Below are 23,868 nucleotides of genomic sequence, written 5' to 3'. Positions count from 1 at the left end.
AAAGCCAGTTCCAGTCCTTCATGTTTGAACCCCATTACGTTAAGTAGCTTGATAAATGCCGATGAGTGTAGCTTGATAAATGCAGATGAGTTCTTTCAACAAAAATCATAACGAATGAGGCCATGAGTGTGGTTGGAAGTGGATGAGCCAGAGGGATCAGACTACATTACCAGCAGAGGTTGTCCCTGGTCTGACTGTTGTACCGGTGCTGCTGATGTTAGTAACAGCTGAAAAAATAATGACAGATGAATAACAATGAATCAACAAACAAACAAATAATACTGAAGCATACAAAGGGCACATGTAAATATATTTTCCAGCACAGTATATGAAATAATGGCCACTGTTCACTCATAAAAATTCCTGAGTCAGTAGGGTGCTGATAGATCTACTGCTTGGGCACCAAATTATTCTGACAAAATTCAAAAGCCAGTTCCAGTCCTTCATGTTTGAACCCCATTACGTTGTAACGAATGGCCTTAATCAAATGCCCTAGTCATCAGAAAACCTTCCCCTTCTCCCCTGTTGTCATCGGTCCTAAAACCAGTTCTCTTCAAAGGCCGTTATCACCTCTGCTCCCCTGAACGATCCCAGCAAGAGACTGTGTCTGCAACCCTCAAAGACAGCACAGGAGACCAGACAGCTCTACCCATTTGGTCAAAGACTATAGAGATAAACTTCCAATACACAAGGACACTTACTTCATTCATACCCACAAACATTATCAAACGTTTATAGTATTTCTCGTGTGTTTTATGCATGTCCCTATGTTTTATTAGTTATGACTAGTTATGATTCTTTAGTTATGTTAGAGTAACTTCCAATGTTGATATCCAAAGATGATGTATCACTGCTTTAAAGGGATACTCCACCCAAAAATGAAAATTCTGTCATCATTTACTCACCCTCAAGTTGTTGCAAACCTGTATGAGTTTCTGTCTTCTGCTGAACACAAAGGAAGATATTTTGAACAACGATTGGAACTTTGGCACCATTGACTTCCATAGTATTTTTTTTTCTACTATGGAAGTCAATGGTGCCAAACAACTGTTTGGTTCCAATTGTTCTTCAAAATATCTTTCTTTGTGTTCAGCAGAAGAAAGAAACTCATACAGGTTTGCAACAACTTGAAGGTGAGTAAATTATGACAAAATTTTCATTTTTGGGTGGAGTATCCCTTTAATGTCATCAAATCCCCACTTTCTTGGTATCAAAAGAAACCTCTTTTGATTTTATAATCAATGGTGTACAATATGTCATTTCAACAAAAATGATAACTAATGCGGCCATGAGTGTGGTTGGCAGTGGATGAGCCAGAGGGATCAGACTACATTACCAGCAGAGGTTGTCCCTGGTCTGACTGTTGTACCGGTGCTGCTGATGTAAGTAACAGCTGAAAAAATAATGACCGATGAATAACAATGAATCAACAAACAAACAAATAATACTGAAGCATACAAAGGGCACATGCAAATATATTTTCCAGCACAGTATATGAAATAATGGCCACTGTTCACTCATAAAAATTCCTGAGTCAGTAGGGTGCTGATAGATCTACTGCTTGGGCACCAAATTATTCTGACAAAATTCAAAAGCCAGTTCCAGTCCTTCATGTTTGAACCCCATTACGTTAAGCTTGATAAATGCAGGCGAGTTCTTTCAACAAAAATGATAAATGCTATCTAGCCTAAATGGATATGTACAGTAAAGCTGCTCATTCTCTTGCCGTTTACTATCAGATGAGTTTTATAAGGATGGACTTCAAAAAAGTAACATATTAATGCATACTCGGTCAGCTTCTAAATTTGTATTGAGTGTTAACCGTTTTATAAAAGTAATAAGGAACTTGAGGTGGGCTGTATTATGATTACAGTCACGGCTGAAGGACGTTGTTAGGCACGACACGAAGCTGAGTGCATGCTTGACCCCTTCAGCCACGACTGTATTCACAATACAGCACAGCCTCTCTACGGTACTATTGCTTACATGAAACATTATTTAAAGGTAAAGTATGTAGTTTGGAGAAACACTAGTGGAACCTAGGTACCTAGTGGAATTACAAAAATAAACCATCAAACAACATAGCAAACACCCCTTTCACAGGTTGCGCCTCCCCCAACTCAAATATCACAATCACAGCTCTTGTGAATTCATGTCACCACAGGTAAATATAGGCTACTTTAAATAAAAGGTTCAACATATTTACTTTTAGCTGTGTTGCTATGTCATGAGTAAGCAATTGAGAAGGCTAACACTCTGTCTACAGTGAACGCGAGCGTCTTTCTTATAATAAGCCCATCCACTGGGCGCATTTTTTGACATGAAGCACCACAACTGTTTGAGGCTGTCTACACTGGACACATCCAAGTAAACCGTATAAGCTGATACAGGGTGCATTGTAGTGTCCATTGTAGCGAGTAACATCGCAATGCCCCGTTCACTTTGACGTGTTCATGACCCGTTTAAACTTTGAAGGTCTAAATGCAGAGGTGGGTAGTAACGAAGTACATTTACTTCGTTACATTTACTTGAGTATTTTTTTGGAAAATTTGTACTTTTAAGAGTAGATTTAATTTTGGGTACTTTTACTTTAACTCGAGTACATTTCTAATGAAAAAACTGTACTTTTACTTCGTTACGTTGCGCGACGTTCCTCTCGTTACTTTATTTTAATGCAATATGTTGTTAAAAGCGTAGTTTATTCCAAGCGCGCGCTCTCTCTTTTTTCTGGGCATGAGCGATGCTCAATTCACAAATTAATTACTCGTTTGAGTCGATTCTGTTCAAAGACTTCATCAAACAAGTTGGGTAGATCTGTCTAAATCGGTTCGCGAATCAGTTTGAATGATCTGTTCAGTTTCCTGCACGCACTGAATCGTAACAGGAAGATTTAAGAACATCAAGAGCGTTGTATGAAGTGGCGGTCCACATTCTACAGTACAGTCTAGAAAGTAAATCTGCAAATGCATCATATTTTTTTGCCAGCGATGAAGATCTTTATTACTTGAACATCTTCGTATGTTACTTCGTAAGCTGTCTGTGAATGAATTATTCGACACGACGATACATTCGATTTCATGGGCCTTTACCATTCAGGTAATACATTTTACAACCAAACAGATTATTGTGCCATATAGCACTACTACAAAGTATGACATTACCCTTTTTTTGGACATATACACTCACCTAAAGGATTATTAGGAACACCTGTTCAATTTCTCATTAATGCAATTATCTAATCAACCAATCACATGGCAGTTGCTTCAATGCATTTAGGGGTCTGGTCCTGGTCAAGACAATCTCCTGAACTCCAAACTGAATGTCAAAATGGGAAAGAAAGGTGATTTAAGCAATTTTGAGCGTGGCATGGTTGTTGGTGCCAGACGGGCCGGTCTGAGTATTTCACAATCTGCTCAGTTACTGGGATTTTCACGCACAACCATTTCTAGGGTTTACAATGAATGGTGTGAAAAGGGAAAAACATCCAGTATGCGGCAGTCCTGTGGGCAAAAATGCCTTGTTGATGCTTGAGGTCAGAGGAGAATGGGCCGACTGATTCAAGCTGATAGAAGAGCAACTTTGACTGATATAACCACTCAGTTACAACTGAGGTATGCAGCAAAGCATTTGTGAAGCCACAACACGCACAACCTTAAGGCGGATGGGCTACAACAGCAGAAGACCCCACCGGGTACCACTCATCTCCACTACAAATAGGAAAAAGAGGCTACAATTTGCAAGAGCTCACCAAAATTGGACAGTTGAAGACTGGAAAAATGTTGCCTGGTCTGATGAGTCTCGATTTCTGTTGAGACATTCAGATGGTAGAGTCAGAATTTGGCGTAAACAGAATGAGAACATGGATCCATCATGTCTTGTTACCACTGTGCAGGCTGGTGGTGGTGGTGTAATGGTGTGGGGATGTTTTCTTGGCACACTTTAGGCCCCTTAGTGCCAATTGGGCATCGTTTAAATGCCACGGCCTACCTGAGCATTGTTTCTGACCATGTCCATCCCTTTATGGCCACCATACCCATCCTCTGATGGCTACTTCCAGCAGGATAATGCACCATGTCACAAAGCTCAATCATTTCTAATTGGTTTCTTGAACATGACAATGAGTTCACTGTACTAAAATGGCCCCCACAGTCACCAGATCTCAACCCAATAGAGCATCTTTGGGATGTGGTGGAACGGGAGCTTCGTGCCCTGAATGTGCATCCCACAAATCTCCATCAACTGCAAGATGCTATCCTATCAATATGGGCCAACATTTCTAAAGAATGCTTTCAGCACCTTGTTGAATCAATGCCACGTAGAATTAAGGCAATTCTGAAGGCGAAAGGGGGTCAAACACAGTATTAGTATGGTGTTCCTAATAATCCTTTAGGTGAGTGTACATTACTTTATAGTTATACATTAAATAAGCTATCATCGTCCAGTTTATGAATGTGTGTACACACACAATGTGTGTGTATTGCGCAGTGGCGTGCGAACTCGACTTGAAAACGAATGCCTTTGCCTGCCTTATTAGACTCAGTTAACCAGTTTAAAGATGCTTTCATAAATATAGCCTACATTTAAATACATTTTGGAGAACAGACAGAAGAAGATCCTTGCATTTGATCGTTGTTTGTGTTGGGCATGACATGACTGCGAGCACAGAGTTTTAACTCTTTCTAATCTGTGTCAATGGTTCCCTTCCCTTTACATATGAATGCAAAACTCCATAGAGTCACTTTATTCCGACATTGTCTAATAATCCAAATGTAGTTGTATAAGTTACTATACTATTATACAAACCAAAGGACAGGCAATGGTTTTCAGGCTACAGATATAATATACAGATAAACAGAAATAATGTTTGTCTCTTCTGTTTTTGTTGCAAAGATAGCTTATCTAATTATGATAATAATAGTCATTTAAATGAAAAAAATATCTAAATAATATCATGTTATATATACAGTATATATATGTATATATATATATATATATATATAGGCCGATTTGATCCAAAGTAACTAGTAACTAACTACTTGAGTAGTTTTTTCATTGGATACTTTTTTACTCTTACTCAAGTAACTTTTAAGATTATTACTTTTACTTTGAGTAAATATTTCTATAAGTACTTGTACTTTTACTTGAGTGCAGTTTTTGGATACTCTACCCACCTCTGTCTAAATGCAGCGAAATTTGACTTGCGGTCCTGTACCCGAAACTGAATGTCTTTTCCCATGTAACGCATCAGCCACGGTCCCACCCTCTGCCTTAGCCTGTTACAGTATACACACCCCAAACTCTCGCTATAGGTAGAGCTAGAAAGTTACTGACGGACCTGAGCGGACTGCTCTCAATGTTTTGATGGTGCCAAGGGGACTCAATGTTTACCCTTTTGGGGGAGATAAACCCATAAATGGCATACTAGTCAATGAACAATAAACTAGGTTAGAAGAATGTATTTTAACATAAAAAAATATCTTACATACTTCAACTTTTAATTCTTTGAATATTTTGACTCACATTGGCAGATGACTCCAGAATGTTGTTGATGGCTACAGTTGTTTACTCCCCATCCACTTGATGAACAGTTTTTCAGTGTAGATTCATTCCCAGCACATTGAACATCATCCATCCATATTGGCCCTGATCCTTGTCCAAAATAAGGACCTCTTTTAGCTTCTATCACATTCCCACATCCCATCTCTCTACACACCACTGCAGCATCTGACAGATCCCAGCCATCATCACACACTGTTCCCCATATTCCATTATAGAGAACCTCCACTCGTCCAGAACAGGAGTCACTGCCATTTACCAACCTAATAAAGCCTAACATAAAAAAAAGAGTAAAGGGATCAGAAATGTTTATCTTTATTCAGTAAATGCAATATTTACGTAGCTTTCATCCACCTTCACAGATGACTCCAGCATCTTCAGAATGTCCACAGTTGTGACTTTTCCATCCACTTGTCCTACAGTTCTTTAGTGAGGACTCAGTGCCAGCGCAGTTTACATCATCCATCCATATCTGTCCTGATCCTTGTCCAAAATAAGCAACACTCTTTGCCTCTATCACATTCCCACAGCCCATCTCTCTACACACCACTGCAGCATCTGACAGATCCCAGCCATCATCACACACTGTTCCCCATGTTCCATTATAGAGAACCTCCACTCGTCCAGAACAGGAGTCAATGCCATTTACCAACCTAATAAAGGCTAACATAAAAAAGAGTAAAGGGATCAGAAATGTTTATCTTTATTCAGTAAAGGCAATATTTACGTAGCTTTCATCCACCTTCACAGATGACTCCAGCATCTTCAGAATGCACACAGTTGTGACTTTCCCATCCTCTTGCCGTACAGTTCTTTAGTGAGGACTCAGTGCCAGCGCAGTTTACATCATCCATCCATATCTGTCCTGATCCTTGTCCAAAATAAGCAACACTCTTTGCCTCTATCACATTCCCACAGCCCATCTCTCTACACACCACTGCAGCATCTGACAGATCCCAGCCATCATCACACACTGTTCCCCATGTTCCATTATAGAGAACCTCCACTCGTCCAGAACAGGAGTCAATGCCACTCACCAACCTTACATCTATTATACACAAAAATAATATAAAGACACAAGTAAGTTTTTGTTTTTTACTCCCACGTACAGTATTTGTGTATCTTCTTTCATTTGAAAAAGATCAGCGACATATAGCATTCAAAAGAACAGGACTTTCTTTTATTCATGATTCCTTTTATTTAGCTCTCACTGTATACGTGTACACCGCCGCCGACTTGAGCGTCAAAGAAGCTCTGGCCGCCCTGTCAAGGACGCTTGTCAAAAAGTACGGGGAAGCTTGTTGACGCTTTGAACGCTCTGACGTTGCAGGGAGAATAGAAGTGTCACAACATGAAATGTAATAAACAGAAAAAAACAAGCAATACATTGAAGAAACCTCTTATAATGACAGCATTTTTATAACCGTTTTGGTCACATTTGGTCGGGTAAAAAAGAATAGTTAGCTACTATTATTATTATTTGCAGGTCAAATCAGTGTCACCGTGAGCAAATGAATTGCATGCCCGCTTTAAAACGAGCGTTCGTAAATATTTCAAATAAAAGTTGCGCTCATGCGGTCCCTATAAGCAAACAACGTCATGTCATAAATAATAGGAAACCCAGCAACGCGATTATTAGCTTCTCTTCCATTTTCTCGGAACTCTTAATGTTTTGGTAGGAACTAAAGTTTACATTGTATGTTTCTCTGGAATCAGCCAGCGCGAAGGATGTCTATATTCCGATTGGTTGCTGGCGTTTTGCCGCTGAACCGCGTCACAGCTCATTACCATAAAGTTGAGCTTCTTTCAACTTTCTGATTGACGCTCAAAACGCCCCAAACGCGACGCCGATGGATTTGACCAAGAAGTCCAAATTAAACACGATTTAATGACTCGTAAATGTAAGTACACATTGATGGCCTAAGACACGAAACGAGTGGTTTGTGTGAGAAAACGAACAGTATTTATATCGTTTTTACCTCTTGTAACCACAGCCACGTCCAAGTGATCTGAGGGCGCGGGCGCTTTAGTCTGTGCGTTACAAGAGGTAAAAACGATATAAATACTGTTTGTTTTCTCACACAAACGGCTCGTTTCGTGTCTTAGGCCATCAATGTGTACTAACATTTACGAGTCATTAAATCATGTTTAATTTGGACTTCTCTGTGCATACTCTTAGAGGTGGTGACCATAGACCTGCATTATATGACTGACAAACAAGAACGGTTTGACCTAAAAATATCAAAATTGAAACTACTGCGGAAACAAAGACACCTACATCTTGGATGCCCTTGAGGTAAGCTAAAACATATCAAAAATTAATTTCAAAGTGAACTATCCCTTTAAGTTAGTTAATTAATCAATTAAGTGATGATTGATCATTAGTGATGAACACCTGCTGTTAACAAGCAGAATCACTGACGGAAAGAGAAACACAAGAAATACAAGGTTTAAGGTCACCATGATGGAGATCAGCGTTTGCTTTAGTTGGTCTCTTGACCCTTGACGTTTGAGTACAAGTTTGTCTTTGGCTGCTGTAATTGAGCGTTTATGAAACATTTGTTATGGCACACAATTCAAGGATAAGTATGATCGGGTGATGATGGTCAAAGTTTGATGATGACAATCATCACTTAATGACTTGAATCACTGATCTCATTCAGAGTCTAATCTCTGATTATATTATTAGTTGTATTCGAAACTAGATTCTACAACATAAGAACTAGCAATGTTATGACAATCAGATAGTATGAAGGATTTTACAGAAAATGTAATTCATTACCAAAACTAACACAGATATCAAGAATCAACATATGAATCTCACCAATGGTGACCATTAAAAAACGATTCATACTGCAATGCATGCTGGGTACTACCATAATACAAACTTTATCCATGGCTCCCAGCATGCATTGCAGCATGAATCGTTTTTTTAATGGTCACCATTGTTGAGATTCATATAGTGATTCTTGTTGTCTGTGTAAGTCAGCATGATACCATAGAGGTTTTTAAAATCTGACTGTAACAACAATGGGCCTTACAGCAGAATCACAGTTCTTTTATAATGAATAATACAAGTTATATATCACCTGTTTAATCAGAGATTATTCTCTAGAAAAGATCAGAGAATCAAGACACCAAATGATGATTCATCATTCCATAAATCATCATCAAAAAACAACCACATGCTCATTTTCTTTTGGCTTTGTGCCATAACAAATGTGTTATATAAACACTCAGTTACAGCAGCCAGAGGAAAAACTGGTGTTATAAAGTCAAGGGTCAAGAGCCCAAATAAAGCAAACACTGACCACTATCATGGTGTCTTTAAATGAAACTCAATAAATCATCTTCATCTAAACCTCTGTTCATTCACAATAACAACTTCTGTAGACGCATGATAAAAGTCAAACTGGTTAGTAATAAGTGAAGCTGGTAATGCTGTTTGTGGAGTTGTTCAATCCTCCTCTGCTGAGATCTTGAGTGATTTAAACATATTTTATCTTCAGTTGATTTCATCTAATGTTGTGGTTGGAAGTCAGTTGTAGTTCTTGTGTTTCTCTTTCCTTCAGTGATTCTGCTTGTTAACAGCAGGTGTTCATCACTAATGTTCAACAATCACTTAATTAATCACTTAATTGATCACTTAATTTCTTGACTGCAATATCTACTTTTAGTGACCTCAACTGAAATCATTTCAGAGTACTTATAACTATTGCTTTTTATAAACTTAAATGTATTGAGGCAATCAGTTTCCTCAAATCAGTGTTAATTTCGTTGACGAAAATAACGACGAAAATTATTCGTCAACGACATTTTTTCACAGACGAAAACGAGACGATAACTAAATAAAACCTAGTTTTGAATGACAAAGACTTTGACGAAAATCTATTGACATTTTCGTCAACGAATAAAAACTAGACGAAAATGTTAGATAGTGACGATTTGGGAAGCGATCCGTCAGAACTGATGTCCTGCGTGTGTGGTAGATGCGCACATTTGTAGGCTACTGTAACGTGATCTACCCCGCGGTCATAAAACGTTAAAAAATTTGAACGTCTGGGAGAATGAGTAGGGCAGACATATAGATCTCTGAATAAGAGTGACGATGCAAAAAAGAGCTCTATTCGGTGCGGTTTTCTGTGCGCACACACCTAACCCGAAGCGTGCAGTCATGCACAATACACCTACAGCGCGCGAGTAGGCTACTGAATTGAGCTCTCTTTCGTGTCTGAATGGAGAAATACACAACAGTATGTCTAAATGTCCTTTTTGGAGAGTATTCATGTAAACTATGCTGGTTATGTCTTAAACTGTGAGTGTGTCGGATGTGCATCAGTGCAATTGTATCCGCATGTCATTGGACATGATCCGACGTCTTAAAGTGACAGTGGCAATAAACCTAATGCGGTCCGTGTCCTTAATTTTGATCAAGCAACAAAAGAAAAAGAGAAAAGCATTCACTGCTCGTTAATAATAATTAAATAGCTTTAATAAGGAGGATTAATTATATTTAATTCATACAAATAAATATGTCTGCTTGAAAGAATAAAGAATGATGTGTAAGTAGTTATAAGGAATGAATATATCATTCATTGTAAAGAAGACTGTGTTGTACTTTAGGAAAAGTGGTTTTATTTCATTTTAAGATATTTTTTAAGTAACAGCAGTTAAATCTGTATCTGTATTGCATGTTCAAACTTAAAAATCATTCATATTAATAGGTTAATAGATGTTTTCTCCGGGAGTATATGGGTTTGGAAATTTTAGAGAAATTCTAAGTTAACGCATTACAATTGAACTAAACCCATTATATTTTAGTCGACTAAATCTACTGTAGATTTAGTCGACTAAAATGTTATTGTATTTCGTCGACTAAAACTAGACTAAAACTAAAACAATTCAGATGACTAAAATATGACTAAAACTAAATGGCATTTTAGTCAAAAGACTAAGACTAAAACTAAATCAAAATTTGCTGACAAAATTAACACTGCCTCAAATGAAATGAGTTAGCTTAACTCATTGGATTTGACTTTGTGTGTGATATTGTGAGCTAGCAGTAACTGCAAGTGCTCTGAGTTCATTTAAAGTTTGTCATTTCACTGTTTTTACTCAATAAAATGAAGTTTCAGCTATATACAGTATTAAATGCAGTGTAAAGTTTAATTGTGTTTTAAGAAATATTACTGTTTTAGTGAACTCGGTTAAAATAAGTTCAGAGTACTCATAACTATTGTTTTTTATAAACTTAAATGAATTGAGGCAATCGGTCTCCTCAAATGAAATGAGTTAGCTTAACACTTGTTGGGTTTTACAGTGTGTGGTTGGCAGTGGATGAGCCAGTGGGATCAGACTACATTACCAGCAGAGGTTGTCCCTGGTCTGACTGTTGTACCGGTGCTGCTGATGTTAGTAACAGCTGAAAAAACAATGAATAACAATGAATCAACAAACAAACAAATAATACTGAAGCATACAAAGGGCACATGCAAATATATTTTCCAGCACAGTATGAAATAATGACCACTGTTTACACATAAAAATTCCTGAGTCAGTAGGGCGCTGACAAATCTACTGCTTGGGCACCAAATTATTCTGACAAAATTCAAAAGCCAGTTCCAGTCCTTCATGTTTGAACCCCATTACGTTAAGTAGCTTGATAAATGCCGATGAGTGTAGCTTGATAAATGCAGATGAGTTCTTTCAACAAAAATTATAACTAATGCGGCCATGAGTGTGGTTGGCAGTGGATGAGCCAGAGGGATCAGACTACATTACCAGCAGAGGTTGTCCCTGGTCTGACTGTTGTACCGGTGCTGCTGATGTAAGTAACAGCTGAAAAAATAATGACCGATGAATAACAATGAATCAACAAACAAAAAAATAATACTGAAGCATACAAAGGGCACATGCAAATATATTTTCCAGCACAGTATATGAAATAATGGCCACTGTTCACTCATAAAAATTCCTGAGTCAGTAGGGTGCTGATAGATCTACTGCTTGGGCACCAAATTATTCTGACAAAGTTCAAAAGCCAGTTCCAGTCCTTCATGTTTGAACCCCATTACGTTAAGCTTTATAAATGCAGGCGAGTTCTTTCAACAAAAATGATAAATGCTATCTAGCCTAAATGGATATGTACAGTAAAGCTGCTCATTCTCTTGCCGTTTACTATCAGATGAGTTTTATAAGGATGGACTTCAAAAAAGTAACATATTAATGCATACTCGGTCAGCTTCTAAATTTGTATTGTGTGTTAACCGTTTTATAAAAGTAATAAGGAACTTGAGGTGGGCTGTATTATGATTACAGTCACGGCTGAAGGACGTTGTTAGGCACGACACGAAGCTGAGTGCATGCTTGACCCCTTCAGCCACGACTGTATTCACAATACAGCACAGCCTCTCTACGGTACTATTGCTTACATGAAACATTATTTAAAGGTAAAGTATGTAGTTTGGAGAAACACTAGTGGAACCTAGGTACCTAGTGGAATTACAAAAATAAACCATCAAACAACATAGCAAACACCCCTTTCACAGGTTGCGCCTCCCCCAACTCAAATATCACAATCACAGCTCTTGTGAATTCATGTCACCACAGGTAAATATAGGCTACTTTAAATAAAAGGTTCAACATATTTACTTTTAGCTGTGTTGCTATATGTCATGAGTAAGCAATTGAGAAGGCTAACACTCTGTCTACAGTGAACGCGAGCGTCTTTCTTATAATAAACCCATCCACTGGGCGCATTTTTTGACATGAAGCACCACAACTGTTTGAGGCTGTCTACACCGGACACATCCAAGTAAACCGTATAAGCTGATACAGGGTGCATTGTAGTGTCCATTGTAGCGAGTAACATCGCAATGCCCCGTTCACTTTGACGTGTTCATGACCCGTTTAAACTTTGAAGGTCTAAATGCAGAGGTGGGTAGTAACGAAGTACATTTACTTCGTTACATTTACTTGAATATTTTTTTGGAAAATTTGTACTTTTAAGAGTAGATTTAATTTTGGGTACTTTTACTTTAACTCGAGTACATTTCTAATGAAAAAACTGTACTTTTACTTCGTTACGTTGCGCGACGTTCCTCTCGTTACTTTATTTTAATGCAATATGTTGTTAAAAGCGTAGTTTATTCCAAGCGCGCGCTCTCTCTTTTTTCTGGGCATGAGCGATGCTCAATTCACAAATTAATTACTCGTTTGAGTCGATTCTGTTCAAAGACTTCATCAAACAAGTTGGGTAGATCTGTCTAAATCGGTTCGCGAATCAGTTTGAATGATCTGTTCAGTTTCCTGCACGCACTGAATCGTAACAGGAAGATTTAAGAACATCAAGAGCGTTGTATGAAGTGGCGGTCCACATTCTACAGTACAGTCTAGAAAGTAAATCTGCAAATGCATCATATTTTTTTGCCAGCGATGAAGATCTTTATTACTTGAACATCTTCGTATGTTACTTCGTAAGCTGTCTGTGAATGAATTATTCGACACGACGATACATTCGATTTCATGGGCCTTTACCATTCAGGTAATACATTTTACAACCAAACAGATTATTATGCCATATAGCACTACTACAAAGTATGACATTACCCTTTTTTTGGATATATACACTCACCTAAAGGATTATTAGGAACACCTGTTCAATTTCTCATTAATGCAATTATCTAATCAACCAATCACATGGCAGTTGCTTCAATGCATTTAGGGGTGTGGTCCTGGTCAAGACAATCTCCTGAACTCCAAACTGAATGTCAAAATGGGAAAGAAAGGTGATTTAAGCAATTTTGAGCGTGGCATGGTTGTTGGTGCCAGACGGGCCGGTCTGAGTATTTCACAATCTGCTCAGTTACTGGGATTTTCACGCACAACCATTTCTAGGGTTTACAATGAATGGGTTTACAATGAATGGTGTGAAAAGGGAAAAACATCCAGTATGCGGCAGTCCTGTGGGCAAAAATGCCTTGTTGATGCTTGAGGTCAGAGGAGAATGGGCCGACTGATTCAAGCTGATAGAAGAGCAACTTTGACTGATATAACCACTCAGTTACAACTGAGGTATGCAGCAAAGCATTTGTGAAGCCACAACACGCACATATGGCAAGCCGTTTTAACTTTTATTCATTTCCAGGATATGAATACTTGATATCAACAATTCAATTTTCACTAGTTAAAATTATAATTATTGATATCAGGAATAATATTTCTACTAGTAACAATGGCAATTTTTGATATCAGGAATTACATTTTCACTAGTAACAATGTTAATTCTTGACATCAACATATACAACATCAACAATTGAATTGCAACAAGTAAAAACTATAATTCTTGATATCTGTAATTGTATTTTCACTAGTGAAATGTCACTATAGGCTGCCATTCAAAATCAATTCTTGATATCAAGAATTTATTTCTTACTAGTTGAAATTCCAATTCACATATCAGAAATGCAATTCTTACTAGTAAAAACCTTTATTTTTGATATCAAGAATTAAATTGTCACTAGTTGAAATGTCTATTCTTGATATCAACAATTGAATTGCTACTAGTAACAATGTTCATTTTTGATATCAATAATTCAATTTTCACTAGTGACAATGTTAATTTATGATATCATGAATGTGATTGTTACTAGTAAGAAAGCCATTTTAGATATCTGAAATAATATTGATATCAATAATACATTTTCAGATATCGAGAATAAACATTTTTACTAGTAGCAATTCAATTGTTGATATCAGGAATTCGCATTTTTACTAGTAACAATGTAATTCTTGATATCAGGAATATAATTCTTGATATCAACAATTGAATTCTTGATATCAACAATTGAATTCTTGATAACAACAATTGAATTCTTGATATCAAAAATGTAATTCTTGATATCAAAAATGTAATTCTTGATATCAAAAATGTAATTCTTGATATCAACAATTGATTTTGAATGGCAGCCTATGGTGACATTTCACTAGTGAAAATACAATTGTTGATATCAAGAATTCAATTGTTGATATCAAGAATTCAATTGTTGATATCAAGAATTCAATTGTTGTTATCAAGAATTCAATTGTTGATATCAAGAATTCAATTGTTGATATCAAGAATTATATTCCTGATATCAAGAATTACATTGTTGATATCAAGAATTCAATTGTTGATATCAAAAATGTAATTGTTGATATCAATAATTATAATTTTAACTAGTGAAAATTGAATTGTTGATATCAAGGATTCATATCCTGAAAATGAATAAAAGTTAAAACGGCTTGCCATACGCACAACCTTAAGGCGGATGGGCTACAACAGCAGAAGACCCCACCGGGTACCACTCATCTCCACTACAAATAGGAAAAAGAGGCTACAATTTGCAAGAGCTCACCAAAATTGGACAGTTGAAGACTGGAAAAATGTTGCCTGGTCTGATGAGTCTCGATTTCTGTTGAGACATTCAGATGGTAGAGTCAGAATTTGGCGTAAACAGAATGAGAACATGGATCCATCATGTCTTGTTACCACTGTGCAGGCTGGTGGTGGTGGTGTAATGGTGTGGGGATGTTTTCTTGGCACACTTTAGGCCCCTTAGTGCCAATTGGGCATCGTTTAAATGCCACGGCCTACCTGAGCATTGTTTCTGACCATGTCCATCCCTTTATGGCCACCATACCCATCCTCTGATGGCTACTTCCAGCAGGATAATGCACCATGTCACAAAGCTCAATCATTTCTAATTGGTTTCTTGAACATGACAATGAGTTCACTGTACTAAAATGGCCCCCACAGTCACCAGATCTCAACCCAATAGAGCATCTTTGGGATGTGGTGGAACGGGAGCTTCGTGCCCTGAATGTGCATCCCACAAATCTCCATCAACTGCAAGATGCTATCCTATCAATATGGGCCAACATTTCTAAAGAATGCTTTCAGCACCTTGTTGAATCAATGCCACGTAGAATTAAGGCAATTCTGAAGGCGAAAGGGGGTCAAACACAGTATTAGTATGGTGTTCCTAATAATCCTTTAGGTGAGTGTACATTACTTTATAGTTATACATTAAATAAGCTATCATCGTCCAGTTTATGAATGTGTGTACACACACAATGTGTGTGTATTGCGCAGTGGCGTGCGAACTCGACTTGAAAACGAATGCCTTTGCCTGCCTTATTAGACTCAGTTAACCAGTTTAAAGATGCTTTCATAAATATAGCCTACATTTAAATACATTTTGGAGAACAGACAGAAGAAGATCCTTGCATTTGATCGTTGTTTGTGTTGGGCATGACATGACTGCGAGCACAGAGTTTTAACTCTTTCTAATCTGTGTCAATGGTTCCCTTCCCTTTACATATGAATGCAAAACTCCATAGAGTCACTTTATTCCGACATTGTCTAATAATCCAAATGTAGTTGTATAAGTCACTATACTATTATACAAACCAAAGGACAGCCAATGGTTTTCAGGCTACAGATATAATATACAGATAAACAGAAATAATGTTTGTCTCTTCTGTTTTTGTTGCAAAGATAGCTTATCTAATTATGATAATAATAGTCATTTAAATGAAAAAAATATCTAAATAATATCATGTTATATATACAGTATATATATGTATATATATATATATATAGGCCGATTTGATCCAAAGTAACTAGTAACTAACTACTTGAGTAGTTTTTTCATTGGATACTTTTTTACTCTTACTCAAGTAACTTTTAAGATTATTACTTTTACTTTGAGTAAATATTTCTATAAGTACTTGTACTTTTACTTGAGTGCAGTTTTTGGATACTCTACCCACCTCTGTCTAAATGCAGCGAAATTTGACTTGCGGTCCTGTACCCGAAACTGAATGTCTTTTCCCATGTAACGCATCAGCCACGGTCCCACCCTCTGCCTTAGCCTGTTACAGTATACACACCCCAAACTCTCGCTATAGGTAGAGCTAGAAAGTTACTGACGGACCTGAGCGGACTGCTCTCAATGTTTTGATGGTGCCAAGGGGACTCAATGTTTACCCTTTTGGGGGAGATAAACCCATAAATGGCATACTAGTCAATGAACAATAAACTAGGTTAGAAGAATGTATTTTAACATAAAAAAATATCTTACATACTTCAACTTTTAATTCTTTGAATATTTTGACTCACATTGGCAGATGACTCCAGAATGTTGTTGATGGCTACAGTTGTTTACTCCCCATCCACTTGATGAACAGTTTTTCAGTGTAGATTCATTCCCAGCACATTGAACATCATCCATCCATATTGGCCCTGATCCTTGTCCAAAATAAGGACCTCTTTTAGCTTCTATCACATTCCCACATCCCATCTCTCTACACACCACTGCAGCATCTGACAGATCCCAGCCATCATCACACACTGTTCCCCATATTCCCTTATAGAGAACCTCCACTCGTCCAGAACAGGAGTCACTGCCATTTACCAACCTAATAAAGCCTAACATAAAAAAAAGAGTAAAGGGATCAGAAATGTTTATCTTTATTCAGTAAATGCAATATTTACGTAGCTTTCATCCACCTTCACAGATGACTCCAGCATCTTCAGAATGTCCACAGTTGTGACTTTTCCATCCACTTGTCCTACAGTTCTTTAGTGAGGACTCAGTGCCAGCGCAGTTTACATCATCCATCCATATCTGTCCTGATCCTTGTCCAAAATAAGCAACACTCTTTGCCTCTATCACATTCCCACAGCCCATCTCTCTACACACCACTGCAGCATCTGACAGATCCCAGCCATCATCACACACTGTTCCCCATGTTCCATTATAGAGAACCTCCACTCGTCCAGAACAGGAGTCAATGCCATTTACCAACCTAATAAAGGCTAACATAAAAAAGAGTAAAGGGATCAGAAATGTTTATCTTTATTCAGTAAAGGCAATATTTACGTAGCTTTCATCCACCTTCACAGATGACTCCAGCATCTTCAGAATGCACACAGTTGTGACTTTCCCATCCTCTTGCCGTACAGTTCTTTAGTGAGGACTCAGTGCCAGCGCAGTTTACATCATCCATCCATATCTGTCCTGATCCTTGTCCAAAATAAGCAACACTCTTTGCCTCTATCACATTCCCACAGCCCATCTCTCTACACACCACTGCAGCATCTGACAGATCCCAGCCATCATCACACACTGTTCCCCATGTTCCATTATAGAGAACCTCCACTCGTCCAGAACAGGAGTCAATGCCACTCACCAACCTTACATCTATTATACACAAAAATAATATAAAGACACAAGTAAGTTTTTGTTTTTTACTCCCACGTACAGTATTTGTGTATCTTCTTTCATTTGAAAAAGATCAGCGACATATAGCATTCAAAAGAACAGGACTTTCTTTTATTCATGATTCCTTTTATTTAGCTCTCACTGTATACGTGTACACCGCCGCCGACTTGAGCGTCAAAGAAGCTCTGGCCGCCCTGTCAAGGACGCTTGTCAAAAAGTACGGGGAAGCTTGTTGACGCTTTGAACGCTCTGACGTTGCAGGGAGAATAGAAGTGTCACAACATGAAATGTAATAAACAGAAAAAAACAAGCAATACATTGAAGAAACCTCTTATAATGACAGCATTTTTATAACCGTTTTGGTCACATTTGGTCGGGTAAAAAAGAATAGTTAGCTACTATTATTATTATTTGCAGGTCAAATCAGTGTCACCGTGAGCAAATGAATTGCATGCCCGCTTTAAAACGAGCGTTCGTAAATATTTCAAATAAAAGTTGCGCTCATGCGGTCCCTATAAGCAAACAACGTCATGTCATAAATAATAGGAAACCCAGCAACGCGATTATTAGCTTCTCTTCCATTTTCTCGGAACTCTTAATGTTTTGGTAGGAACTAAAGTTTACATTGTATGTTTCTCTGGAATCAGCCAGCGCGAAGGATGTCTATATTCCGATTGGTTGCTGGCGTTTTGCCGCTGAACCGCGTCACAGCTCATTACCATAAAGTTTAGCTTCTTTCAACTTTCTGATTGACGCTCAAAACGCCCCAAACGCGACGCCGATGGATTTGACCAAGAAGTCCAAATTAAACACGATTTAATGACTCGTAAATGTAAGTACACATTGATGGCCTAAGACACGAAACGAGTGGTTTGTGTGAGAAAACGAACAGTATTTATATCGTTTTTACCTCTTGTAACCACAGCCACGTCCAAGTGATCTGAGGGCGCGGGCGCTTTAGTCTGTGCCTTACAAGAGGTAAAAACGATATAAATACTGTTTGTTTTCTCACACAAACGGCTCGTTTCGTGTCTTAGGCCATCAATGTGTACTAACATTTACGAGTCATTAAATCATGTTTAATTTGGACTTCTCTGTGCATACTCTTAGAGGTGGTGACCATAGACCTGCATTATATGACTGACAAACAAGAACGGTTTGACCTAAAAATATCAAAATTGAAACTACTGCGGAAACAAAGACACCTACATCTTGGATGCCCTTGAGGTAAGCTAAAACATATCAAAAATTAATTTCAAAGTGAACTATCCCTTTAAGTTAGTTAATTAATCAATTAAGTGATGATTGATCATTAGTGATGAACACCTGCTGTTAACAAGCAGAATCACTGACGGAAAGAGAAACACAAGAAATACAAGGTTTAAGGTCACCATGATGGAGATCAGCGTTTGCTTTAGTTGGTCTCTTGACCCTTGACGTTTGAGTACAAGTTTGTCTTTGGCTGCTGTAATTGAGCGTTTATGAAACATTTGTTATGGCACACAATTCAAGGATAAGTATGATCGGGTGATGATGGTCAAAGTTTGATGATGACAATCATCACTTAATGACTTGAATCACTGATCTCATTCAGAGTCTAATCTCTGATTATATTATTAGTTGTATTCGAAACTAGATTCTACAACATAAGAACTAGCAATGTTATGACAATCAGATAGTATGAAGGATTTTACAGAAAATGTAATTCATTACCAAAACTAACACAGATATCAAGAATCAACATATGAATCTCACCAATGGTGACCATTAAAAAACGATTCATACTGCAATGCATGCTGGGTACTACCATAATACAAACTTTATCCATGGCTCCCAGCATGCATTGCAGCATGAATCGTTTTTTTAATGGTCACCATTGTTGAGATTCATATAGTGATTCTTGTTGTCTGTGTAAGTCAGCATGATACCATAGAGGTTTTTAAAATCTGACTGTAACAACAATGGGCCTTACAGCAGAATCACAGTTCTTTTATAATGAATAATACAAGTTATATATCACCTGTTTAATCAGAGATTATTCTCTAGAAAAGATCAGAGAATCAAGACACCAAATGATGATTCATCATTCCATAAATCATCATCAAAAAACAACCACATGCTCATTTTCTTTTGGCTTTGTGCCATAACAAATGTGTTATATAAACACTCAGTTACAGCAGCCAGAGGAAAAACTGGTGTTATAAAGTCAAGGGTCAAGAGCCCAAATAAAGCAAACACTGACCACTATCATGGTGTCTTTAAATGAAACTCAATAAATCATCTTCATCTAAACCTCTGTTCATTCACAATAACAACTTCTGTAGACGCATGATAAAAGTCAAACTGGTTAGTAATAAGTGAAGCTGGTAATGCTGTTTGTGGAGTTGTTCAATCCTCCTCTGCTGAGATCTTGAGTGATTTAAACATATTTTATCTTCAGTTGATTTCATATAATGTTGTGGTTGGAAGTCAGTTGTAGTTCTTGTGTTTCTCTTTCCTTCAGTGATTCTGCTTGTTAACAGCAGGTGTTCATCACTAATGTTCAACAATCACTTAATTAATCACTTAATTGATCACTTAATTTCTTGACTGCAATATCTATTTTTAGTGACCTCAACTGAAATCATTTCAGAGTACTTATAACTATTGCTTTTTATAAACTTAAATGAATTGAGGCAATCAGTTTCCTCAAATGAAATGAGTTAGCTTAACTCATTGGATTTGACTTTGTGTGTGATATTGTGAGCTAGCAGTAACTGCAAGTGCTCTGAGTTCATTTAAAGTTTGTCATTTCACTGTTTTTACTCAATAAAATGAAGTTTCAGCTATATACAGTATTAAATGCAGTGTAAAGTTTAATTGTGTTTTAAGAAATATTACTGTTTTAGTGAACTCGGTTAAAATAAGTTCAGAGTACTCATAACTATTGTTTTTTTATAAACTTAAATGAATTGAGGCAATCGGTCTCCTCAAATGAAATGAGTTAGCTTAACACTTGTTGGGTTTTACAGTGTGTGGTTGGCAGTGGATGAGCCAGTGGGATCAGACTACATTACCAGCAGAGGTTGTCCCTGGTCTGACTGTTGTACCCGTGTTGCTGATGTTAGTAACAGCTGAAAAACAATGAATAACAATGAATCAACAAACAAACAAATAATACTGAAGCATACAAAGGGCACATGCAAATATATTTTCCAGCACAGTATGAAATAATGACCACTGTTTACACATAAAAATTCCTGAGTCAGTAGGGCGCTGACAAATCTACTGCTTGGGCACCAAATTATTCTGACAAAATTCAAAAGCCAGTTCCAGTCCTTCATGTTTGAACCCCATTACGTTAAGTAGCTTGATAAATGCCGATGAGTGTAGCTTGATAAATGCAGATGAGTTCTTTCAACAAAAATTATAACGAATGAGGCCATGAGTGTGGTTGGCAGTGGATGAGCCAGAGGGATCAGACTACATTACCAGCAGAGGTTGTCCCTGGTCTGACTGTTGTACCGGTGCTGCTGATGTTAGTAACAGCTGAAAAAATAATGACAGATGAATAACAATGAATCAACAAACAAACAAATAATACTGAAGCATACAATGGGCACATGCAAATATATTTTCCAGCACAGTATATGAAATAATGGCCACTGTTCACTCATAAAAATTCCTGAGTCAGTAGGGTGCTGATAGATCTACTGCTTGGGCACCAAATTATTCTGACAAAATTCAAAAGCCAGTTCCAGTCCTTCATGTTTGAACCCCATTACGTTAAGTAGCTTGATAAATGCCGATGAGTGTAGCTTGATAAATGCAGATGAGTTCTTTCAACAAAAATTATAACGAATGAGGCCATGAGTGTGGTTGGCAGTGGATGAGCCAGAGGGATCAGACTACATTACCAGCAGAGGTTGTCCCTGGTCTGACTGTTGTACCGGTGCTGCTGATGTTAGTAACAGCTGAAAAAATAATGACAGATGAATAACAATGAATCAACAAACAAACAAATAATACTGAAGCATACAAAGGGCACCTGTAAATATATTTTCCAGCACAGTATATGAAATAATGGCCACTGTTCACTCATAAAAATTCCTGAGTCAGTAGGGTGCTGACAAATCTATTGCTTGGGCACCAAATTATTCTGACAAAATTCAAAAGCCAGTTCCAGTCCTTCATGTTTGAACCCCATTACGTTGTAACAAATGGCCTTAATCAAATGCCCTAGTCATCAGAAAACCTTCCCCTTCTCCCCTGTTGTCATCGGTCCTAAAACCAGTTCTCTTCAAAGGCCGTTATCACCTCTGCTCCCCTGAACGATCCCAGCAAGAGACTGTGTCTGCAACCCTCAAAGACAGCAGGAGACCAGACAGCTCTACCCATTTGGTCAAAGACTATAGAGATAAACTTCCAATACACAAGGACACTTACTCCATTCATACCCACAAACATTATCAAACGTTTATAGTATTTCTCGTGTGTTTTATGCATGTCCCTATGTTTTATTAGTTATGACTAGTTATGATTCTTTAGTTATGTTAGAGTTACTTCCGATGTTGATATCCAAAGATGATGTATCACTGCTTTAAAGGGATACTCCACCCAAAAATGAAAATTCTGTCATCATTTACTCACCCTCAAGTTGTTGCAAACCTGTATGAGTTTCTTTCTTCTGCTGAACACAAAGGAAGATATTTTGAACAACGATTGGAACTTTGGCACCATTGACTTCCATAGTATTTTTTTTTCTACTATGGAAGTCAATGGTGCCAAACAACTGTTTGGTTCCAATTGTTCTTCAAAATATCTTTCTTTGTGTTCAGCAGAAGAAAGAAACTCATACAGGTTTGCAACAACTTGAAGGTGAGTAAATTATGACAAAATTTTCATTTTTGGGTGGAGTATCCCTTTAATTGTCATCAAATCCCCACTTACTTGGTATCAAAAGAAACCAAGAATTTGATTTTATAATCAATGGTGTACAATATGTCATTTCAACAAAAATGATAACTAATGCGGCCATGAGTGTGGTTGGCAGTGGATGAGCCAGAGGGATCAGACTACATTACCAGCAGAGGTTGTCCCTGGTCTGACTGTTGTACCGGTGCTGCTGATGTTAGTAACAGCTGAAAAAATAATGACAGATGAATAACAATGAATCAACAAACAAACAAATAATACTGAAGCATACAATGGGCACATGCAAATATATTTTCCAGCACAGTATATGAAATAATGGCCACTGTTCACTCATAAAAATTCCTGAGTCAGTAGGGTGCTGATAGATCTACTGCTTGGGCACCAAATTATTCTGACAAAATTCAAAAGCCAGTTCCAGTCCTTCATGTTTGAACCCCATTACGTTAAGCTTGATAAATGCAGGCGAGTTCTTTCAACAAAAATGATAAATGCTATCTAGCCTAAATGGATATGTACAGTAAAGCTGCTCATTCTCTTGCCGTTTACTATCAGATGAGTTTTATAAGGATGGACTTCAAAAAAGTAACATATTAATGCATACTCGGTCAGCTTCTAAATTTGTATTGAGTGTTAACCGTTTTATAAAAGTAATAAGGAACTTGAGGTGGGCTGTATTATGATTACAGTCACGGCTGAAGGGCGTTGTTAGGCACGACACGAAGCTGAGTGCATGCTTGACCCCTTCAGCCACGACTGTATTCACAATACAGCACAGCCTCTCTACGGTACTATTGCTTACATGAAACGTTATTTAAAGGTAAAGTATGTAGTTTGGAGAAACACTAGTGGAACCTAGGTACCTAGTGGAATTACAAAAATAAACCATCAAACAACATAGCAAACACCCCTTTCACAGGTTGCGCCTCCCCCAACTCAAATATCACAATCACAGCTCTTGTGAATTCATGTCACCACAGGTAAATATAGGCTACTTTAAATAAAAGGTTCAACATATTTACTTTTAGCTGTGTTGCTATATGTCATGAGTAAGCAATTGAGAAGGCTAACACTCTGTCTACAGTGAACGCGAGTGTCTTTCTTATAATAAACCAATCGAATGGGCGCATTTTTT

At 37.6% G+C, this 23,868-nt stretch overlaps 1 protein-coding gene across 1 annotated transcript; it reads right to left on the bottom strand.

The window, feature by feature from the left end:
• Positions 1–156: 156 nt before the first annotated feature.
• On the bottom strand, positions 157–19,745 carry LOC130069546 (deleted in malignant brain tumors 1 protein-like). The gene is given in 7 exon segments (XM_056233456.1): positions 157–227; positions 5,521–6,219; positions 6,299–6,604; positions 10,922–10,978; positions 16,718–17,416; positions 17,496–17,801; positions 19,697–19,745. Coding segments are annotated over 7 exon segments (2,187 nt in total).
• Positions 19,746–23,868: the final 4,123 nt, after the last annotated feature.

Source organism: Rhinichthys klamathensis, unplaced genomic scaffold (genome assembly GCF_029890125.1).
Source record: "Rhinichthys klamathensis goyatoka isolate OS25496 unplaced genomic scaffold, OSU_Roscu_1.1 h1tg000370l_1, whole genome shotgun sequence".
Taxonomy (NCBI): Eukaryota; Metazoa; Chordata; class Actinopteri; order Cypriniformes; family Leuciscidae; genus Rhinichthys; species Rhinichthys klamathensis.
This window is presented reverse-complemented; position numbering and strand designations above follow the sequence as displayed.